At 30.8% G+C, this 17249-nt stretch overlaps 3 protein-coding genes across 5 annotated transcripts in view; 2 read left to right on the forward strand and 1 right to left on the reverse strand.

The window, feature by feature from the left end:
- LOC128857089 (uncharacterized) lies at positions 1-13979 on the forward strand. Of its 2 annotated transcripts, none has more exons than XM_054092660.1 (5): positions 1-193; positions 10195-10368; positions 10469-10602; positions 13223-13354; positions 13438-13979. In XM_054092660.1, the coding sequence occupies exons 2-5, from the start codon at positions 10221-10223 to the stop codon at positions 13690-13692; spliced, it is 669 nt and encodes a 222-aa protein (XP_053948635.1). In that variant the 5' UTR covers positions 1-193; positions 10195-10220; the 3' UTR covers positions 13693-13979. The 2 variants fall into 2 exon arrangements, with proteins under 2 accessions (XP_053948635.1, XP_053948634.1); XM_054092659.1 differs by having other exon boundaries at positions 10216-10368.
- The window catches only part of LOC128857090 (uncharacterized), a 22993-nt gene continuing 14792 nt past the window's right edge, over positions 9049-17249 (forward strand). The window contains exon 1 of one of the 2 annotated variants that reach the window (XM_054092662.1): positions 9049-9201. The gene's annotated coding sequence lies outside the window, so the exon portion shown is untranslated. The remainder of the gene's footprint in view (positions 9202-17249) is intronic. The other variant, XM_054092663.1, reaches the window with a different exon arrangement.
- Positions 13949-17249, reverse strand: part of LOC128857088 (trypsin) — a 10951-nt gene continuing 7650 nt past the window's right edge. Inside the window, exons 2-3 of the mRNA XM_054092658.1 lie at positions 14363-14713; positions 13949-14307 (exon numbers count right to left, since the gene is read on the reverse strand). Of these exons, the coding sequence (XP_053948633.1) occupies positions 14011-14307; positions 14363-14713 (648 nt within the window). The 3' untranslated portion in view covers positions 13949-14010. The remainder of the gene's footprint in view (positions 14308-14362; positions 14714-17249) is intronic.

Genomic DNA, 17249 nt, shown 5'->3' on the forward strand with positions numbered 1-17249 from the left:
ATTGGCCTTTTGAGCAGAGTGAATGTAGCGGAGGCGTGAAATGAAATAAAGTTTCTTGACAAGCACTACGTAAGCGCTTATTTTTTTTGTTAAAGTTTACTTGTGCAAGAATTACGAAATACTCTGTAAAATCCACTGATCTTTACTAGTCACTTCAAAAAAGTCTTTGGAGATATATAAGAAAAAAAAAGAGGTAAGTTAATTCTATTGGAAAATTTTTGGTAAAAAAGCAAAACAAAAAAAAACGAAAATGGAAATCGAAGGCGGTGGTGGTAATCACGCGGAGTGTGGAATATTCCCTAGCGAAAAATCTAAAGCAGCAAGCTACCAACAACAAATGATACTATGAAGAAGAGAGATGCGCGCGGGGGCAGACGATTGCCAAACTCGTGCGTTCGTCATAAGTCCAAACATTCGCTAGATACATAAAAAGTTGTTAAGTTTTGGCTAAATATATGAAGCGCAGCGCATATGGTACGCATATGTATGTATGTATGTATGTGTTTATGTCTGATCGTAGAATTGTCAAAAAATATCGAAACAGTTATTAGCATACAACAAAGAGTGCTGCGGATGGACTGACTGAAGTTTGTAAGAACCGGTTATCAGCCAGAAATAGTTTTTTCTCTTTTTTGTGTTATTTTTTGTAATTTCGGCTACTTAGACAAATGCCTAATTGCGCTAAGCAATTCAAAGGGTGTCAAACCAAACAAAAAAACAACAACAAAAAATGGCATGACCATGCAAATTGGTTGTCCCCAACGCATGTTTTTGCGTTTTGTGTTTAGGGAAACTAAATAATGCACATTTTGAACTGTACTGAACTGAATTCTGAACTGAACTGCTACCTTAAGGAGGGGTTAGGGGTAGTCAGAGGCCCGAAAAAATTATGATTTTCAATAATTTTTTTTTTTGCTAGTCAATTGCTTTAGTTTATAAAAATAAAAACATAGCAATAATACATTATGTTTCGACTTGACTCTAGCAAAATTTAGAAAAAAAAATGTATTGTAAAAGTTATCTCGGTTTATGTGGAACCCGTTTCTCAAGAAGTCCAATGCGGTGATCATCTCAAGTCCTTAGAGATTCATCTGAAATCAATCGGACAAGAGAAATTAGTTTTATTAATAGATAATTTTGTGCCTGATCGGAGCTTTTTTCTCAAAATTAACAATATGACGGCTTCAGAAAATATTTTTCAGATTTTCAAGATAAAAACCAACAATTAATTGTTAAAAAAATCGAGATTTTTGACAAAAAAAAATCGACAACAACAATTTAGACAACAAAAAAGATTTAAGACAAAAAAATCGAGATTTTAGAAAAAAAATTGAGACTTTTCACAAAACAAAATAGAGATTTTAGGCAACAAAAAAATCGAGATTTTTGACAAAACAAAATCCATATTTTTGAAAAAAAAATAGAGTTTTGACAAAAAAAAAAATAAAGATTTTAGACAAAGAAAAATCAAGATTTTAGACAAAAAAAATCGAGATTTTTGACAAATAAATGGAGATTTTCGACAAAACAAAAATCGAGATTTTGGACCTAAAAAAAAGAATTGAGTTTTTTGACAAAAAAACGAGATATTTGACAAAAAAAAATAGAGATTTTAGACAAAATATTGAGATTTTTGACAAAACAAAATCGAGATTTTAGACAAAAAAAAATTGAGATTTAGACAAAAAAATCGAAATTCTAGACAAAAAAAATCGAATTTTAAACAAAAAAAGTGAGAATTTTGACCAAAATAAAATCGAGATTTTAGACAAAAACAACGAGTTTTGACAAGAAGAACCAGGTTTTTGACAAAAAAAAATTGAGATTTTAGACAAAAAAATCGAGATTTTAGACAAAAAAAAGCGAGATTTTAGACAACAAAAAAATCGAGGTTTTTGACAAAAAAACAATCCAGATCTTAGACAACAAAAAATTGGGATTTTCGACAAAAAAAAATCCATATTTTTGACAAAAAAAATAGAGTTTTGACAAAAAAAAAATAAAAATTTTAGACAAAGAAAAATCGAGTTTTTAGACAAAAAAAAATCGAGATTTTTGACAAATAAATGGACATTTTCGACAAAACAAAAATCGAGATTTTGGACCTAAAAAAAAGAATTGAGTTTTTTGACAAAAAAACGAGATATTTGACAAAAAAAATAGAGATTTTAGACAAAATATTGAGATTTTTGACAAAACAAAATCGAGATTTTAGACAAAAAAAAATTGAGATTTAGACAAAAAAATCGAAATTCTAGACAAAAAAAATCGAATTTTAAACAAAAAAAGTGAGAATTTTGACCAAAATAAAACCACGTTTTTGACAAAAGAAATTGAGATTTTAGACAAAAAAATCGAGATTTTTGACAAAAAAAAAACCAAGATTTTAGACAAAAAAAATTGAGATTTTAGACAACAAAAAAATCCAGGTTTTTGACAAAAAAACAATCCAGATCTTAGACAAAAAAAAATTGGGATTTCCGACAAAAAAAATTGAGATTTTTGACAAAAAAATCGAGATTTTTGACAACAAAAAAATCGAGATTCTTGGCCAAAAAGAAAACAAATTTTAGATAACAAAAAATCGAGATGTTTGACAAAAAAATCGAGATTTTAGACCGCAAAAAATCAAGATTTTTGACAAAAAAAATCGTGATTTTAGACCACAAAAAACCGAGATTTCTGACAAAAAAAAATTGACATTTTAGACAAAAAAAAAAATGCTTCCATCAGGTACGAATTTTTCATCTGTTTCAAAAGCAGTATAAATTTTATTGAAATCCACCAAGCTGGTTTTTAAGTTACAGTGATCACCAGTTCAAAAAACATAGTTTTGAGAAAAACCTACTTAAAGTTTTGCTATCGAGCTCCGGAGCGCCCTAGCGCCCTTTGTTAATTTTTGAATAACTCGAAAAATATTTTGTCGGACTCACTTAAAATTTTCGCAGAATATTTTTAAGATATTATACTTTAAGAATATGCAAAAAAATCTAATTTCTTTTAATTCGGACTACCCCTAACCCCTTAACTGATCATTTACTTAGTACAAGGTAGCGCAAAATTAATCACCGATTTTTTTTTAAATAGCCTTCATGCTAAATAAGTTGAAAAAAAATATTTTGAGTGATGGAAATCTTTATTCTGTCCTTTTATGCGCTCGATGTCTGTTTGGAAACTGCAGCCGTCCAGTTCACAAGTGTCAAATATGATTGACATACGACGCCATTTGCAAAAATTATAAATCTACCGATAGGATGAAACCGGACCGGAGAACTATGAGAAGCCTGTATATTCATAGAAAACAATTGTGCTTCACATTTTTTAGTAGAAGTAAAATTAAATTTTTATTTGGTTTTTTCTCGTCAAAGGTGATTTACTCTCATAGCTGCGCAAAGGGCTTTAAAATTATGTTTTAAATTGCTATGAATTTTAAGTTATTAGATTTGATTATTTTAAAGTCATAAAACTTTTTTAGAAGCTATCCTCTTAAAATTAGTTGATTTTCACGAAGGTGTTTACTCGCTTAGGTGTCCAAACTGCCAAAATTATTTCAAGTCCCTTACTCGCTTAGCTATTTTAGATTATTTTTCAGTTTTTTTTTTTAATTCTAGGAGTTTAAAATTGATATATTTGATTATTTTAAAGTCATAAAATTCGTTAAAAAGCATTCCTCTTAAAATTTGAGGATTTTCACCTAAGTGCCTTACTCACTTAGCTGCTCAATCCGCTAAACAATAGTTTTAGAATTTTTAAAACTTCTATAGCATTAAAATTATATGAGATCTCAATATTATTTAGTTATAAAACTCAGTTAGGTGCATTCTACTTAAGTGCACATCCCGCTTAAGTGCCTATTTTCATCAGAATCTTATTTATAAATAAATTTTTTAAGAATTTCTGTACCTTCTGTCTGCATAAAATTCATATTATTATTTGATTTTCACCTAAGTGCCTTACTCACTTAGGTGCCCAAACCCCTAAAAATTACTTTTAGAATTTTCACCGCTTGAGTGTCTACTTTCAGCAAAATTCTAGTTATAAATAAATTCTATAAGAATTTTCCAGTTTACTTGATTTCATTTGCGCCTTATTCACTTAGTTGCTGTTTTTTTTACTTCAACATAATTTTTTTACTTTTTTAATATTCCAATTATAATATTAAAACCTGTGTAAACACGGAAATATTGTCAGATGAGGATTATTTACAAAATTATTATTAAAAATTTAATCATTTTTAGTATAGAGGCAAAAATATTCCAAATTGTCATACTTTCTTCGATATATTCCCGCAGAACGGAAGCTGCGCATAAATGTTAAGGTTTTCTGTGTGGCTTAAGTGGCTTCTTTTGCACCCAACCAGCTTTAAGAACCTTGAAATGCCAGATTTAAACGCAATTAGGCGATAAACTAACTAAATTATGCAAATTATATCCATTTGAAAATTCTACAATTTTGTATTTTCTTATCAAGAAATTTTCAAAAAAAGTTTTAGTATATTTCCTAAATCCTATTAATATAATTACTTTCTGGCAAGTCATAAATTAACAGGTATTTGTGCAAATTTGATTAGATTAAACGCAATACTTCGCATTTTGTTTTTTTTTTTTGTATGTTAAAATTTATTTTAGCCAAATGTAAACAAAATAGTTTACTTAAAAGTTGAAGGTAATGGCATACATAACTCGTCTATTCACTAAAGGAGGCCTGCAACATCACAATGATGAAAACAACATTTTTTAGTGGCAAGACGCCATGGAAAAGCGAAACATAGCCAGCTGCTATTTTTATTAATTTTATTCTTTTTTTTTAAACGAAAAGCGAAGCATAACTGCTGCTAATTCTTTTATTACTTTTTTTCAACTGCTTCTTTTAATTATATTTTTTTTTTATCCAACTACCATAAAATATTGCAAAAAAACACCCATCACAAACTACAAAAGCAGATCGTTCTAACTCTGCCTAGTTGAGAGATGTTATTCCGAAGCTGTTGATATCCACACGAAGTTCCACTGAGGTGTAATCGTCTAGTGACGCCATTCGGAAAACTCACACACATACAAAAAACAATCGCAATTTCACCAAGCATACGTAAATCACAAACACTTTTCCAATTTACTTTATTTAACTTAAAAAATGTGTCATGCGTCATTCTTTCGTCACTCGCCAATCGGCAATTTTCGCAGAGAGATACAAATTTTGTTCAGCAAAAATGAAATTATGCTCAAATTATGAAAGCTTGCGGTCAAGTTCAGTGCTTCTCACGCATTCAATGCTAGGCGCCTTATTTTCTACCCCATTCAGACATCCATATTTGTTCACCTACAAGCATCTAATTTGCGCTCTCAACAAAAAAAAAATGCACTGCTGCGGCAAAGCTCTCACTTCCGCTAAGTGTAAAATTTGTTTACATTTTATAAAAAAGAATGATTGGTTGATGTCTACAGAATACCATTGTGCTCTCATTGTCGTTTTGTTTTTGTATTTTTTCGGCTTTTTGGCAACGGACACAACATTTGTATCTTGTGCGCAGATATGCTAACTTTTATGCACACAAAGCTCATTATGCGGAAAGCTTTGATATTTTGCGCTTCTTTTTTGAAGATCACTGCAGCAGCATGGCAATTGATGCTCTGTGCTGAGACTTATGTATGTACATACGGTGAACTTCCACTTATAACCGTTTGTTGGCTTGTACCGAGAGCGCCACGTGCTGCATTGTTTTTTGTTTTTATTTTGCATTATTTGACGCTGATTTTTTTTTTTGTTTCAAAAGAGCGAACTTGGCTCATATTTTAACATACATAAGTATCATACTTAGAAGGGACGAATGGCGTAAGTGAGGCCAGCAACTTTTGAAGGCAATAAATCGTATCAAAGTATTTGTAACCAATTGTAAATCTTAAGAAGAAGCTCGATGTATTAGTGTCACAAGAATTGAAACAAACAATTCGTACGATTCTTTGCTCGGACGTAACGAAGTTGATGCACTTTTTGAACGTGTGGTAGCTCTCAATGAAAATTGCATCACAGGTCACATACTTATGAAAAGAGCAGCTGAAAAAGATTGTGCTTAACAACCTGTGAGCCCGCCTAAATGATTGAGTCTAAATAATTAAACGTCCAAGATGGTTTTGCTGGTTTTCGATGATATCATCAACGGCATCATCCACTGTGAGACCATCAGGCTCCTCACGCAATACTCAATTCACACCGCTACTTGCAAGTGACCTGATTGAAGTAGGCGATCGAACAGAATCAGCCAAAATTAACGAATAGAACGTCGTATTCTACAAGAAGCTGCGGGAGCTTGAGTGAGAGGTTATATCGCAACGGGCGTATAGTTCTGATTTGGCGCTAAGCCAGTATCACTTTTTTGAAGCATTTGCAAAATTTTCTGTCTAATGTAAAAGTGGCCTCAACAGAGGCTTGTGAAAATTCGTTGGTCTGGTTGTTCACCAACAGGGACGCGAACTTCAACAATCACAGAATTGTGAAATTCACTGCGAAGTGGGCAACAGTTGTTCAACAAAATGGCGTATATTTGATGTAAATGGGATAATTTGAATAATTGAAAATTTTTCAGAACTTTTTATTTAATGCAAATGGTTGCAAAATGATGCTTTGTATTCGGCGGGCTCAGAAGGTTGTTTTAATTTTAGGATTTCTTGAAACCAAATGAAACTGAGATAAATTATAAACAGCAATCAAAACAATTATATTACTTGCTTTCGCAACGATCAATGATTACTAAATCGTAGAAAAGGAGCCCAGTATGATCAAATAGGCGTTTCACCAGTAATATTTCGAGATCAAAACTCAAAACAGAGCCGGATAAAGCAAGCAGTAGGTTGGTTTGCAGGGTTTTTTGCTGGTTAAAGCGCGTAATAGGATGCGCGCCAAGCAATTCCTGCTGGGTTGCTATCGCGGCAACCAGGCATTTGCTCAAGACTGAACCACCTCCCAGGTGACTCTGAAGGCATCTCTTTAATATTACATTGACGAGATGCGGGACCAATCGCAGCTACTGTACCAGATAGTATATAGACAAGCACCAAGAATGAGAGAAACAAGATTGCGCCCATCAGAGAGTACGTGAAGTCACGTTTTTCCGAGTTGTGCAGTATTGCCAACCATTTGCTCTTCGCAATAAATTTAGTGCTTTTTTATACCGAAAATGCGACAATTTTTAAGTTTGGTGTTTGTTTCTTTTTGTTTTTAATTTAAGGCTACCGAGACTTTAGGTTGAAAAAAACTGTATTATTATACAAAAGAAGTTTGAAAAAGGCCACTCTGAGAAGATTTTAGTGTTAATGAAAATTTGTTGGTTCTTATAAAATTTGATATTTTGAAAGTGTGAATTTAATTTTTTACTCCTTTTAAGGTTATGCAAGAATATTAAATGTCCCTCTCTCAACACTTCTTTATATTGAAAACCTTTAACACATTTTAAAAAGCGTTTGAATTTACGGAATGCGTATTAAAAATTAAAACCATAGAGGTGTAATCGTTTCTTCCTGCCATCATAGGACATAGGGCATCAAGAAGTGTATTCATTGTTAAAATAAGCCACAAAAGACCAGAAAATTCTAAAGAAACCATTCTGACATTTTTACTAAAAGAGTACCTTATCGAGTTACATAACTTCAAATTTAGCAAATACGTCGTTCCCTTAACAAAATAGTCTCGCTTAACAAAAAAAAAAAAAACTCATAAATTAAATTGCACATAAGCATAACACATTTATTAAAAAAAACGTAAATTCTAAAGACAATTTGTTACGCATACGAAGTTCTTTAAGTGATTCAATAAAAATTTGGTGTTTTATTTTCTTTGAACGGGCATTTCAGTGCGTTTTTATGTCCAAAGCTAGGCAACACTGCAGTAGCGAGAGAGAGATTTGACTGCCAAAAGCAGAGGAACACCAACACCACCTGCAATCGCGGGCAATGCCACCAGATGTTAAAAAAAAGTAAAGCTAAATAAAACTGAATGAATTATTTAACTAATTAAAAAAAATGTATATTTTACAAAATCATAAACATTACATTTTAATTAGAACAGGCTAGAAAAATGTCATAAAGAAAGAGCTAAAACTCCGAGACTAAATAACAAAAAAAATGCTAAGCCAAGTCACGAAAATGGTAATCTGGCCATATAGGAGCTAAAATAACGTAACTCATTGTCAAATTCGCTGCGAGCAAAGTAACGGCACCACGACAAACGCCATCTCATTATTCTTTCCATCATGGTCAAGCATTCAAAGACATTCAACGGAAGTCTCTTATCACTTTCCTAAACTTCCACCCCTCGAATGCCGTTATGCGAAAACAACCATCACGAAGAGCTTCTACTGCCTCGTGCGACACGCATAACTTCGGCTCAGGTTAAACTCCTACCTTCCCAGTATTGACATGCAACATACGACATGCTCAACAAATGTCCGACATGTGAAGGTATCCCACTCGAAGGCATCCCCACCTTACCCCTTAAACTCACTCACATAACGCCACTCTAGCTTTGCACCCAATCAGTTGAAGTAGCGTATTTTGTGAGCCTAACGTGAGATGAGATAGATGATGACGGCCGGTGATTACAACGCACTGGCAGGACTTAATGAACTGCTACAGCAACAACAAAATGAAATGGACGATATCCAACGTGCTCAGTTGGTATTGCGACTAATTAAAGACTAGTTAAATAATATTAGACTGAGCCTTTTCACTTCTGAATACATTCTTTCGAATATAAACTGCAATGGCATTCCTCTCAAATACTTTCTGTAACATGCTTGTGTGTAGATATGTATGTATGCAGACTCATGCGTCATTTTATTAAATTTGTTTGCATTGAAGGTGTGACGAATGAGCACTTGGCTTTTGAAGATCACTAACTAATGCATTAAGGAGCTTTGCACAAACAACAGCAAAAAAACCAAATTGCCACCGTTGCACATGTGCATGTCGAAAGCTGCAATGCCGTTATTGTGTTTACATCACGACGGAAAAAAGCTAAATTTCATTGTCAAAGTGGGACTTTTTCAATTTACTCCGCCAGTAGTGTACGACTAACAATCGCCCAAAGCGTGCGCAGAGAATAACATAAATAAAAAAATAATAAATAATGCAATTTCGTAAAATGAAAGCATTTCCTTTATAAGTGTACCAATTAAATATAATAAAAAATCAAGTATTTTGAAAAAGTGTAAAGTGCACGAGTAGAAATTTTACCTAAATATTTAATAAGCCACCAAACTATGATAGAAAGTGCAGCGTTATGTGCAAATGCAAGCGCTAAAAATAGATATTTGAAATATCTACTATGCCTTGATTTTGAGATTTGAGGCAGTGCGGAAAAAAAGCAAGCAAATTTTCCACATTTTACGTAAAATATGCAAAGAATGCCTTAGAAGTGTTTGAGTACAGAAATTGAAATTGATTGAAATTCGATAATTATTAGTTAAAAGCAAATTAGCCAAAATATTTCAAACTTAAATTCATTGCCATTACGTGAAAAACGGGGAGTGCATGGAAGTTCGATAAAAGCGTAAACGACTAGAGTGGAATTTTTTTTTAATCTATATTTAAGGGTGCTGCATAAGAGCCCAAACATGGTATTCCCCTATTGCCTATACACGTGAATACATGCGTATGTATGTATGTATGTATGTATGTAAGTAAATTAAATAAAAAAGAGTAGCAACACGAAACTCTTCCATACAGGTTTGCAATGCTCATTTCCATAAAAGGTAAACTGCCAAAATGTGTGCCCATTTGTTTTTGTTTTTCTCTTCCACTTGCAAAAAAAAAAATATATGCAACTTTTCCCCTTAAAACGTGTGCTCCTATCTGGTGCGCGGCGCCTGCTAGTCTGCAATCTATACAGCTGTTCACAGTTTAAGTGCATCAGGGCGCGTATAAAGCAATTTACATGCACACACACACAAACTCTTACACTTGCCAACACCTCGAGGTTAGCGCCTGTGATGCGATTCTTAGCTTTGATATGTATGTATGTACTTATATATACATATTAACCTTTGAATTATTAAAAATAGTGTTGATGAGTGATTATTTGTTGTTTCCGCATTTCCGTTTCCATTTTCGTTGTCAAGGCTTCTTGAAGCCATAAACTATGTATGTATGTATGCATTTATATTTGATTATATTTTATATTATTTGTTATTTTAATATTTAGTATCTTTGTTTTTGATACTAGACAAAATGGTCGTACCGGCAACAGTGAATTTTCTAAAATCAAAATGGCGCCTATTCATTTCTGCTCATCCTCTGGCCAAAGGTGTTATCGCTTATTCGATTGTATGGCCCACGAGTAGTTTCATGCAGCAAACTATCGAGGGCAGAGAACTCAGTAAGTCGTTAATTTTATTTATTTGACTAATTTAATAGCTGGTTTTTTTCCAAATTGTATTTAATTTATTGTTTTTTTTTTTCTCTATTTCGCAAAACAGAAGATTATGACTGGATGCGCATACTGCGTTTCGGTCTCTTTGGTGGCTGTTATGTTGCCCCCACCCTGTACGGTTGGTTGCGTGTCGCTTCGACAATGTGGCCACAAACGAATTTACGCATAGGTGCACTTAAGGTGAGTGATCGCATTTTCTTAATATACATGTTTTTTGTTTTTCTTTATTAAATATTACATTTCACGGATGACGAGGAAATTCATGACAAAGTAGAGCAAATAAAGTAATTAAAAGAAATTTACAGAAATTACACAGTTCAGAATTTTTCTTATTTAATTTAGTAAGTCAAAATCCGCCTTCTATTGCTGCAAAAACATTTAAAATGTCGCTGTTCATATCTTATTTTTATAAATAATCAATTTCTGCGCTTAAAAGCCCACACCGGAGAAATTAGTAGGCACATAGAATTTGAGTTATGCCTTAGTTGACTCAGTGGCAGCGTAGAATCACTATTTTGAATTTTTTCTGTTTATCAGGCATCTTTTATCAAAAAAAAAAACAGTTACTTTTTGGTGCTTGAAAAGGACTAAAACAAATATTTTTTAAGAACTAAAAAAAAACCAAATTTTTTTTAACAATTTAAAAAGGATTAAAAATCAATATTTTTTAAGAATTTAAAAAGCTAAAATGTATTTTTTAATTTGGTTTTTGAAAACGCCTAAAAACATTAGTTTTTAAGAATTAAAAAAAAATATTTAAAAGGATAAAAAAGGAAGCCTTTTTTCAGAATTTAAAAAAGTAAAATTTATTTCTGAATTTGGTTTTTGAAAAGGACTAAAAAATATTTGTTAAGAATTAAAGAAACAATTTTTTTTAACAATTAGAACGGATTAAAAAAAATATTTTTGAAGAATTTAAAAAACTAAAATTAATTTTTAAATTTGGTTTTTGAAAAGGACTAAAAAAAATGTTTTTTAAGAATTAAAAAACATAGTTAAAAATAAAATTACAAAAAAAAATATTTTTTAAGAATTTAACATACTACATTTATTTTTTAATTTGGTTTTTGAAAAGGACTAAAAACATTGTTTTTAAGAATTAAAAAAGAATTTTTAAAGATTAAAAAAAATATTTTTGAAGAATTTAAAAAACTAAAATTTATTTTTTAATTTGGTTTTTGAAAAGAACTAAAAACATTGTTTTTTAAGAATTAAAAAAAAAAAATTTTAAAGATTAAAAAAAATATTTTTGAAGAATTTAATAAACTAAAATTTATTTTTTAATTTGGTTTTTGAAAAGCTTTAAAAAAAATCAGTTTTTTTAATTCTTAAAAAATATTTAAAAAGGATTAAAGAAAAATATTGTTTGAGAATTAAAAAAAAAATAATTTTTTTATTTTTGGTTTCGAAAAGGACTAAAAAATTGTTTTTTAAGAATTAAAAAACCAAATTTTTTTTTTTATTTTAAAGAATTTAAGAATTTAAAAAATAAATAAAGTTTTTATTTTTTAATTTGGTTTTTAAAAAGAACAAACAAAATATTTTTTAAGAATTAAAAAGACAAAACCTTTTAAAACAATATTTTTTAAGAATTTAAAAAACAAAAATTTATTTTGTAATTTGATTTTTGAAAAGGACTAAAAAGATTATTCTTTAAGAATTAACAAAACAATTTTTTTTAAGAATTAAAAGAACAAAACTTTTTTTAACAATTTAAAAAAGATTAAAAAAAAACTGTTTAAGATTTTAAAAAACAAAAATTTATGTTTTAACAATTTTGTGTAAAAAAGAAAACTTTTCCTTTTTGGTTTTTAAAAAGGATTAAAAAATAATTATTATTTAAGATTTTTTAATTCTTTAACAATAAAAAAAATTATATTTTTTAACAATACTTTTTATTACATTATTTTTATTATATTTTTTAACAATTGTTTTATTTACTTCAAAGTATTTAAATTTTTATAAAAAATATAAAATCAAAACCAAATTTTTTCTAAAAAACCAAAAGTTTTTCTCACCCTTAAAATAAACATCAAAAATAAAACTATAAATTAATTGAAAGTGTAGCTCTGAGCTCTACAAGCATAAAAAATATTAATTTTAATATTTTGAGTGACAAGGTAAATACAATTGTTTTTCTTTTCAACTATCTTTCCCCGGTTTCCAGGAATTTTGCGAGCTTTATAAAACGTTATCGCAGAATTCATAGAGCAACTCAAAAAAGCTATTTGGTTTTTTTGGTTTGGTTTTTAAAATTTATTAAAGAAATTATTATATTATTTAAAAAATAATAATTAATTTAAATTAAAACAAAAAATTGTTTTTAGCCATTTTTTTGTTGACTTCAAGGAGTTTCACTTTCTACAAAAAACTAAAAAATGGAAAACAAAATTTCGTTTTTAAATTATATCTCACAGTACTTCAAACATCAAAAAAAATGTATCTAACTTTCTATGATATAAAAAATAACTTTGGCTCAGACTTCAAATAAAAATCAAAAGCAAACCAATTTTAATTTCTGTATTGTATCTCAGAGCTCTGAGCCCCTTAAAGCTAGAGAATTTCTCCTGTGAAATAATTTAAATTTGATCGGATTATTTTACGAAGTCCCCTATGACTACGATACAGTTACTAGTGACGATGTACAGTTGATTTCCGTCGCGTGTCTTTTGTTTAAGACGATTCACCAACTCTTTGTCATGAATTTCCTGTTGTCTAAATATTTATATAAAACTTAATTTCCCAAATTAAGTTAAAGAAACTTATATTTATAATTGTTTTTTTTTTATTCCCATTTCAGGCCATCGTCGAACAAATGTCGTACGCACCATTTGCCAGCACCAGTTTCTACTTTGGCATGACTATGTTGGAGGGCAAGGGAATCGATGCAGCGATTGCAGAGGTCAAAGATAAATTTCCAAAAACTGTAAAAGTGAGTTTCGAATATTAACGCATATTTAGCAGCGAATGGCATTTATGTACAAATTAAAACGAAAATTATTTTCTTTCTACCAGATTGCGATTTTCATCATTCCTGTGTTGCAGACGATTAACTTCGGCTTGATTCCCGAACCCAATAGAATATTATTTGTTAGTTTTTGTAGTCTTTTCTGGATTACCTTTTTGGCGCACATGCAGAAAAATGGCTCACAGCAACAAGAAAAGGAACAACCTAAACACAAACAACAATTGAAACAATTCCAACATCACTTGCCAGTACTCACGCAGGAGAGTTTGGTGCCAAAAGTACGAAATGCATTGGCGCTATAATGACTGAAATGTAGTAAATACATACACACATACATATGTGCATAGTACAGAGAACTTCATGCCCATATGCTACGGCACATATACTTACATAGTGATAAGGCCAAATACGTGATACGCTTATTAAACTATTTTATACCTACTTGTAACGTTTGTACTTACATACATACATACTATCTACATACACGCATATATTCTGGGAATTTAAACAACTATTTTTATACATATATATAATACATATTTATTTTATTCGATAAATTAATAAAGAGACTTCTTTTGATTCGCAAAAAATAAAACATTCTTTTTTTTATTAATTAATTATTATTTCCTCTGATTGATGTGCCCCGATATCCATTTCGCATAGCAGGCGACATTGGTGAATATCCCGGGATAGGCGCCACATGGTTTTAGGCTCCAGGAAACAATGCCGATTTGTTTTTTGTTCAACAGCAATGGCCCACCGGAATCACCGCTACATTGCCCCTGCTTGGCACCGTTGCTTGCACTGGCACATAAATTTGTGCTATGCAGTAGCGATTGTGTTCGTTGGCGGCATTCAGCGGGCGCAAGTAAATGGAGTGTCACCTTTTGTAGTTGTTGCTGCAATGCGCCATTTGTCTAGAAATTAGTATTTAAAGTAATTCAATTTCTTCTACTCTCTCTGAAAACTAACCGCGTTGAGACCCCAACCAACAAGCAGCAACGGTGGTTTTGTTTGTGCAATTTCTGTGAGATTTACCCCTCCAGCAAGCTTTACAATATCTGTTGGGAGGGGCTGTGCAAGCTTCAAAAGTGCTATATCGTGTATGGCTATGGTGGCACTATACCCCTCATGCAGCCGTATCTCACTAACGTTTACGAACTTCGATTTGGGGTGAGTGAGTTGATTGGAGCCGTATTGCACAACCAACTCACTGGGGTCTTTGATGTACTTAAAGCAGTGAGCAGCTGTGAGTATCCATTGGGGTTCTATGATGGTGCTTGCACAAAAGTGTTGCAAATTCGGGCGTAGGCGCAAAGAAACCTGTGGTGGATAAAGAATATTTTGAAAGAACAAAATTTTAAAATTAATTGAATGCAAAATCGGGTATGAAAAGTCTGAGACTTTAGAGTATTTAAAGTTGTAATGTAATAAGAGATGGGGAGTTAGAAGTATGTGGAAGATATTTGCGCGAATTGCGTTGAGTTGTACGTATTTAAGATTCGCCTGCCAGCTTTTAAAGATTTATCTTTGGATCAGAATTTCTTTTTTAAATGTCAGGATCAAAATATCTTTTGAATGGCTATGCTAATTGAGCTGATGCGAATTAAATATCAACAAAGTGTACCCAAGAAAAACAACAAATTTTGTAATAAAAACAAAACAATTTTTGTTTAAAAACTAATTTTTTCATTTAAAAAAATATTTTTCTTTTTGTTTAAAAACTATTTTTTTCATTTAAAAAATACTTTTATTTTGGTTAAAAAACTAGTTTTGATACAAATTTTTTTTCTAATATTTATATTTAAAAATAAAATAATATTTTTTTTGTAATATTTTTATTTAAAAATAAGACAATATTTTTTTGTAATATTTTTATTAAAAGCATAAAAATATTTTTTAAAAATAAATTAAAATAAAAATTAAAAATAAAAATTGAATAAAAAAAATATTTGAAATAAAAAAAATAAAAATTTTACAAAAAGGAAAATATTTCTTTAATAAAACTAATTTTTAAACAAATGTAAAAATATTAAAAAAAAATAAGACCTTTTTTTTAAGTAAAAATTTTGTTGTTTTTCTTGGGTACACTTTGTTGATATTTAATTCGCTTCAGCCATTAGGCTAAGCCATTCAAAAGACATTTCTTCCCTGAATTTTTGTTTTTTAATATTTTTTTTTAGGGTAAAAAAAAATCGATTTTGGTTTATTTGAGAAAATGAATGTACATAATCTCAAGAATGTTGTGTCCAAATTTTAAGTCAATCGGTGCAAAACTCACAAAGTTAGAGCATTATAACCGTTGGCCGCTCCGACTCGGCTACCTGCTATAGAAAACTTTAAATCGATTTTCTGGAAAACGACGGTTTTCAAGTCGGTGGACACTTTTTCTCTGAATCTACTCGACCGATCTTCCTGAAATTTTGTACACACTTTCTCTACATAATTACCGAGGTAACCCTGGGAGGTTTTTTTTCAATTTTTATTTATTTTACAATAAACAATATTATGCGATTTATCGTCCAAAAATCGCACTTCTACTTCAAATGTTAAAAAAAATTAAAAAATTTTTTTTTTTAATAAAAAATCGACAGGGTTACCTCGGACAATTGATTACCTAATGGAAACTCTTTAATTTTTTGATTTCAGATGATCCAATGCTGAGAAAAACTGTCCACGGCAAATTGCCTTTTTTCGAGACGTCTGCGTAGATCTGCTGTCAACGGCTCAATTTTGTAGTTCGTATTTCGAGTAATTTGGAAATGTACTCTCTCTCTAGAGCTTTCCACCAAACTACCGAACCATACGATAAAATAGGTCGTATAACCGCCTTATACAGCCATAATCTACCTGTATGCTTAGGTTGAAGACCCCATCTTCTTCCAAGCATACGTTCACAGGCATATAAAGCAATTTCTGCTTTCCTTACCCGTTCTTCAACGTTTAACTTCCAGCTAAGTTTGGAGTCCAGAATTACCCCTAAGTACTTGCACTGGGTGAAACTGTAAGAGTTTGTCCGTTGATATTTGGTAGGGTAAAATTCATTTTTGTTTACAAACCATTTATTTTATTTAAAAACTATTTTTTTTTATTTAAAAATAAAAAAATATTTTATTTTGAATAATTTTATTTAAAAATAAAAATAGAAGAAAATATTTTTGTTTTAATATTTTTATTTAAAAAAAAAAAAAAAATTTTATATTCATTTAATTTAAATTTATTTTTATTTAAAAAATATTTTTATTCTTATGTAAAAAACATATGTAAAAAACTGATCTTACGGAAGCATATCGCGTTGAGACGTGTCCGAAACACGGTTTTTCGCAAGCCGCCCGCGAGTCGCCGTTTGTGTGTTCGTGCGCGTCCGCGTAAGTCGAAGCGCGCATTCTGGCACAAAAAAATTAATTGTAATTAATCCTTTTCGAATTGCACGCATTTTTTTCCATACATAAATGCAAAGATGTTTATTACGTTAATATCATTAAAAAATTTTCATCCCAGAGGCGCAGAAATTAGTTAAATTTTTAATTGTTTATTAAAAAAAATTATTTACAACAACAAAACATCAAGTTTCGGAGCAAACATAACGTTTTTAGAAAATATCATCCTTTATCAGTCTGCAGTTGAAAAATCGTTGTAATCGGATACTTACTTTACGAGAAATGTGATAATTATTCAAGCGCTGCAAAAAACTTCGATAGTTAATAAAAAAGAAACTATTAAGAATTTTACAACAAAATTTTCTGAGTGTGCTTCTGGATGATAGACCTCAGTCCTGGCTGAATTTCATCGCAAAATATTCACTTTGGTAATTTTGTGGCCCACTTGAGAAAGCCTTACCCTGCAGCTGCCACTTACC

This window comes from Anastrepha ludens, chromosome 3, assembly GCF_028408465.1.
Source record: "Anastrepha ludens isolate Willacy chromosome 3, idAnaLude1.1, whole genome shotgun sequence".
NCBI classification, from domain to species: domain Eukaryota; kingdom Metazoa; phylum Arthropoda; class Insecta; order Diptera; family Tephritidae; genus Anastrepha; species Anastrepha ludens.

Excerpts from the sequence above, each read along its gene's own strand:
- LOC128857089 (XM_054092660.1), top strand. The coding sequence starts at position 10,221 with ATGGTCGTACCGGCAACAGTGAATTTTCTAAAATCAAAATGGCGCCTA. Across the intron at positions 10,369-10,468 it reads TATCGAGGGCAGAGAACTCA|AAGATTATGACTGGATGCGC; the intron begins GTAAGTCGTTAA and ends TTCGCAAAACAG. Across the intron at positions 10,603-13,222 it reads TACGCATAGGTGCACTTAAG|GCCATCGTCGAACAAATGTC; the intron begins GTGAGTGATCGC and ends TTCCCATTTCAG.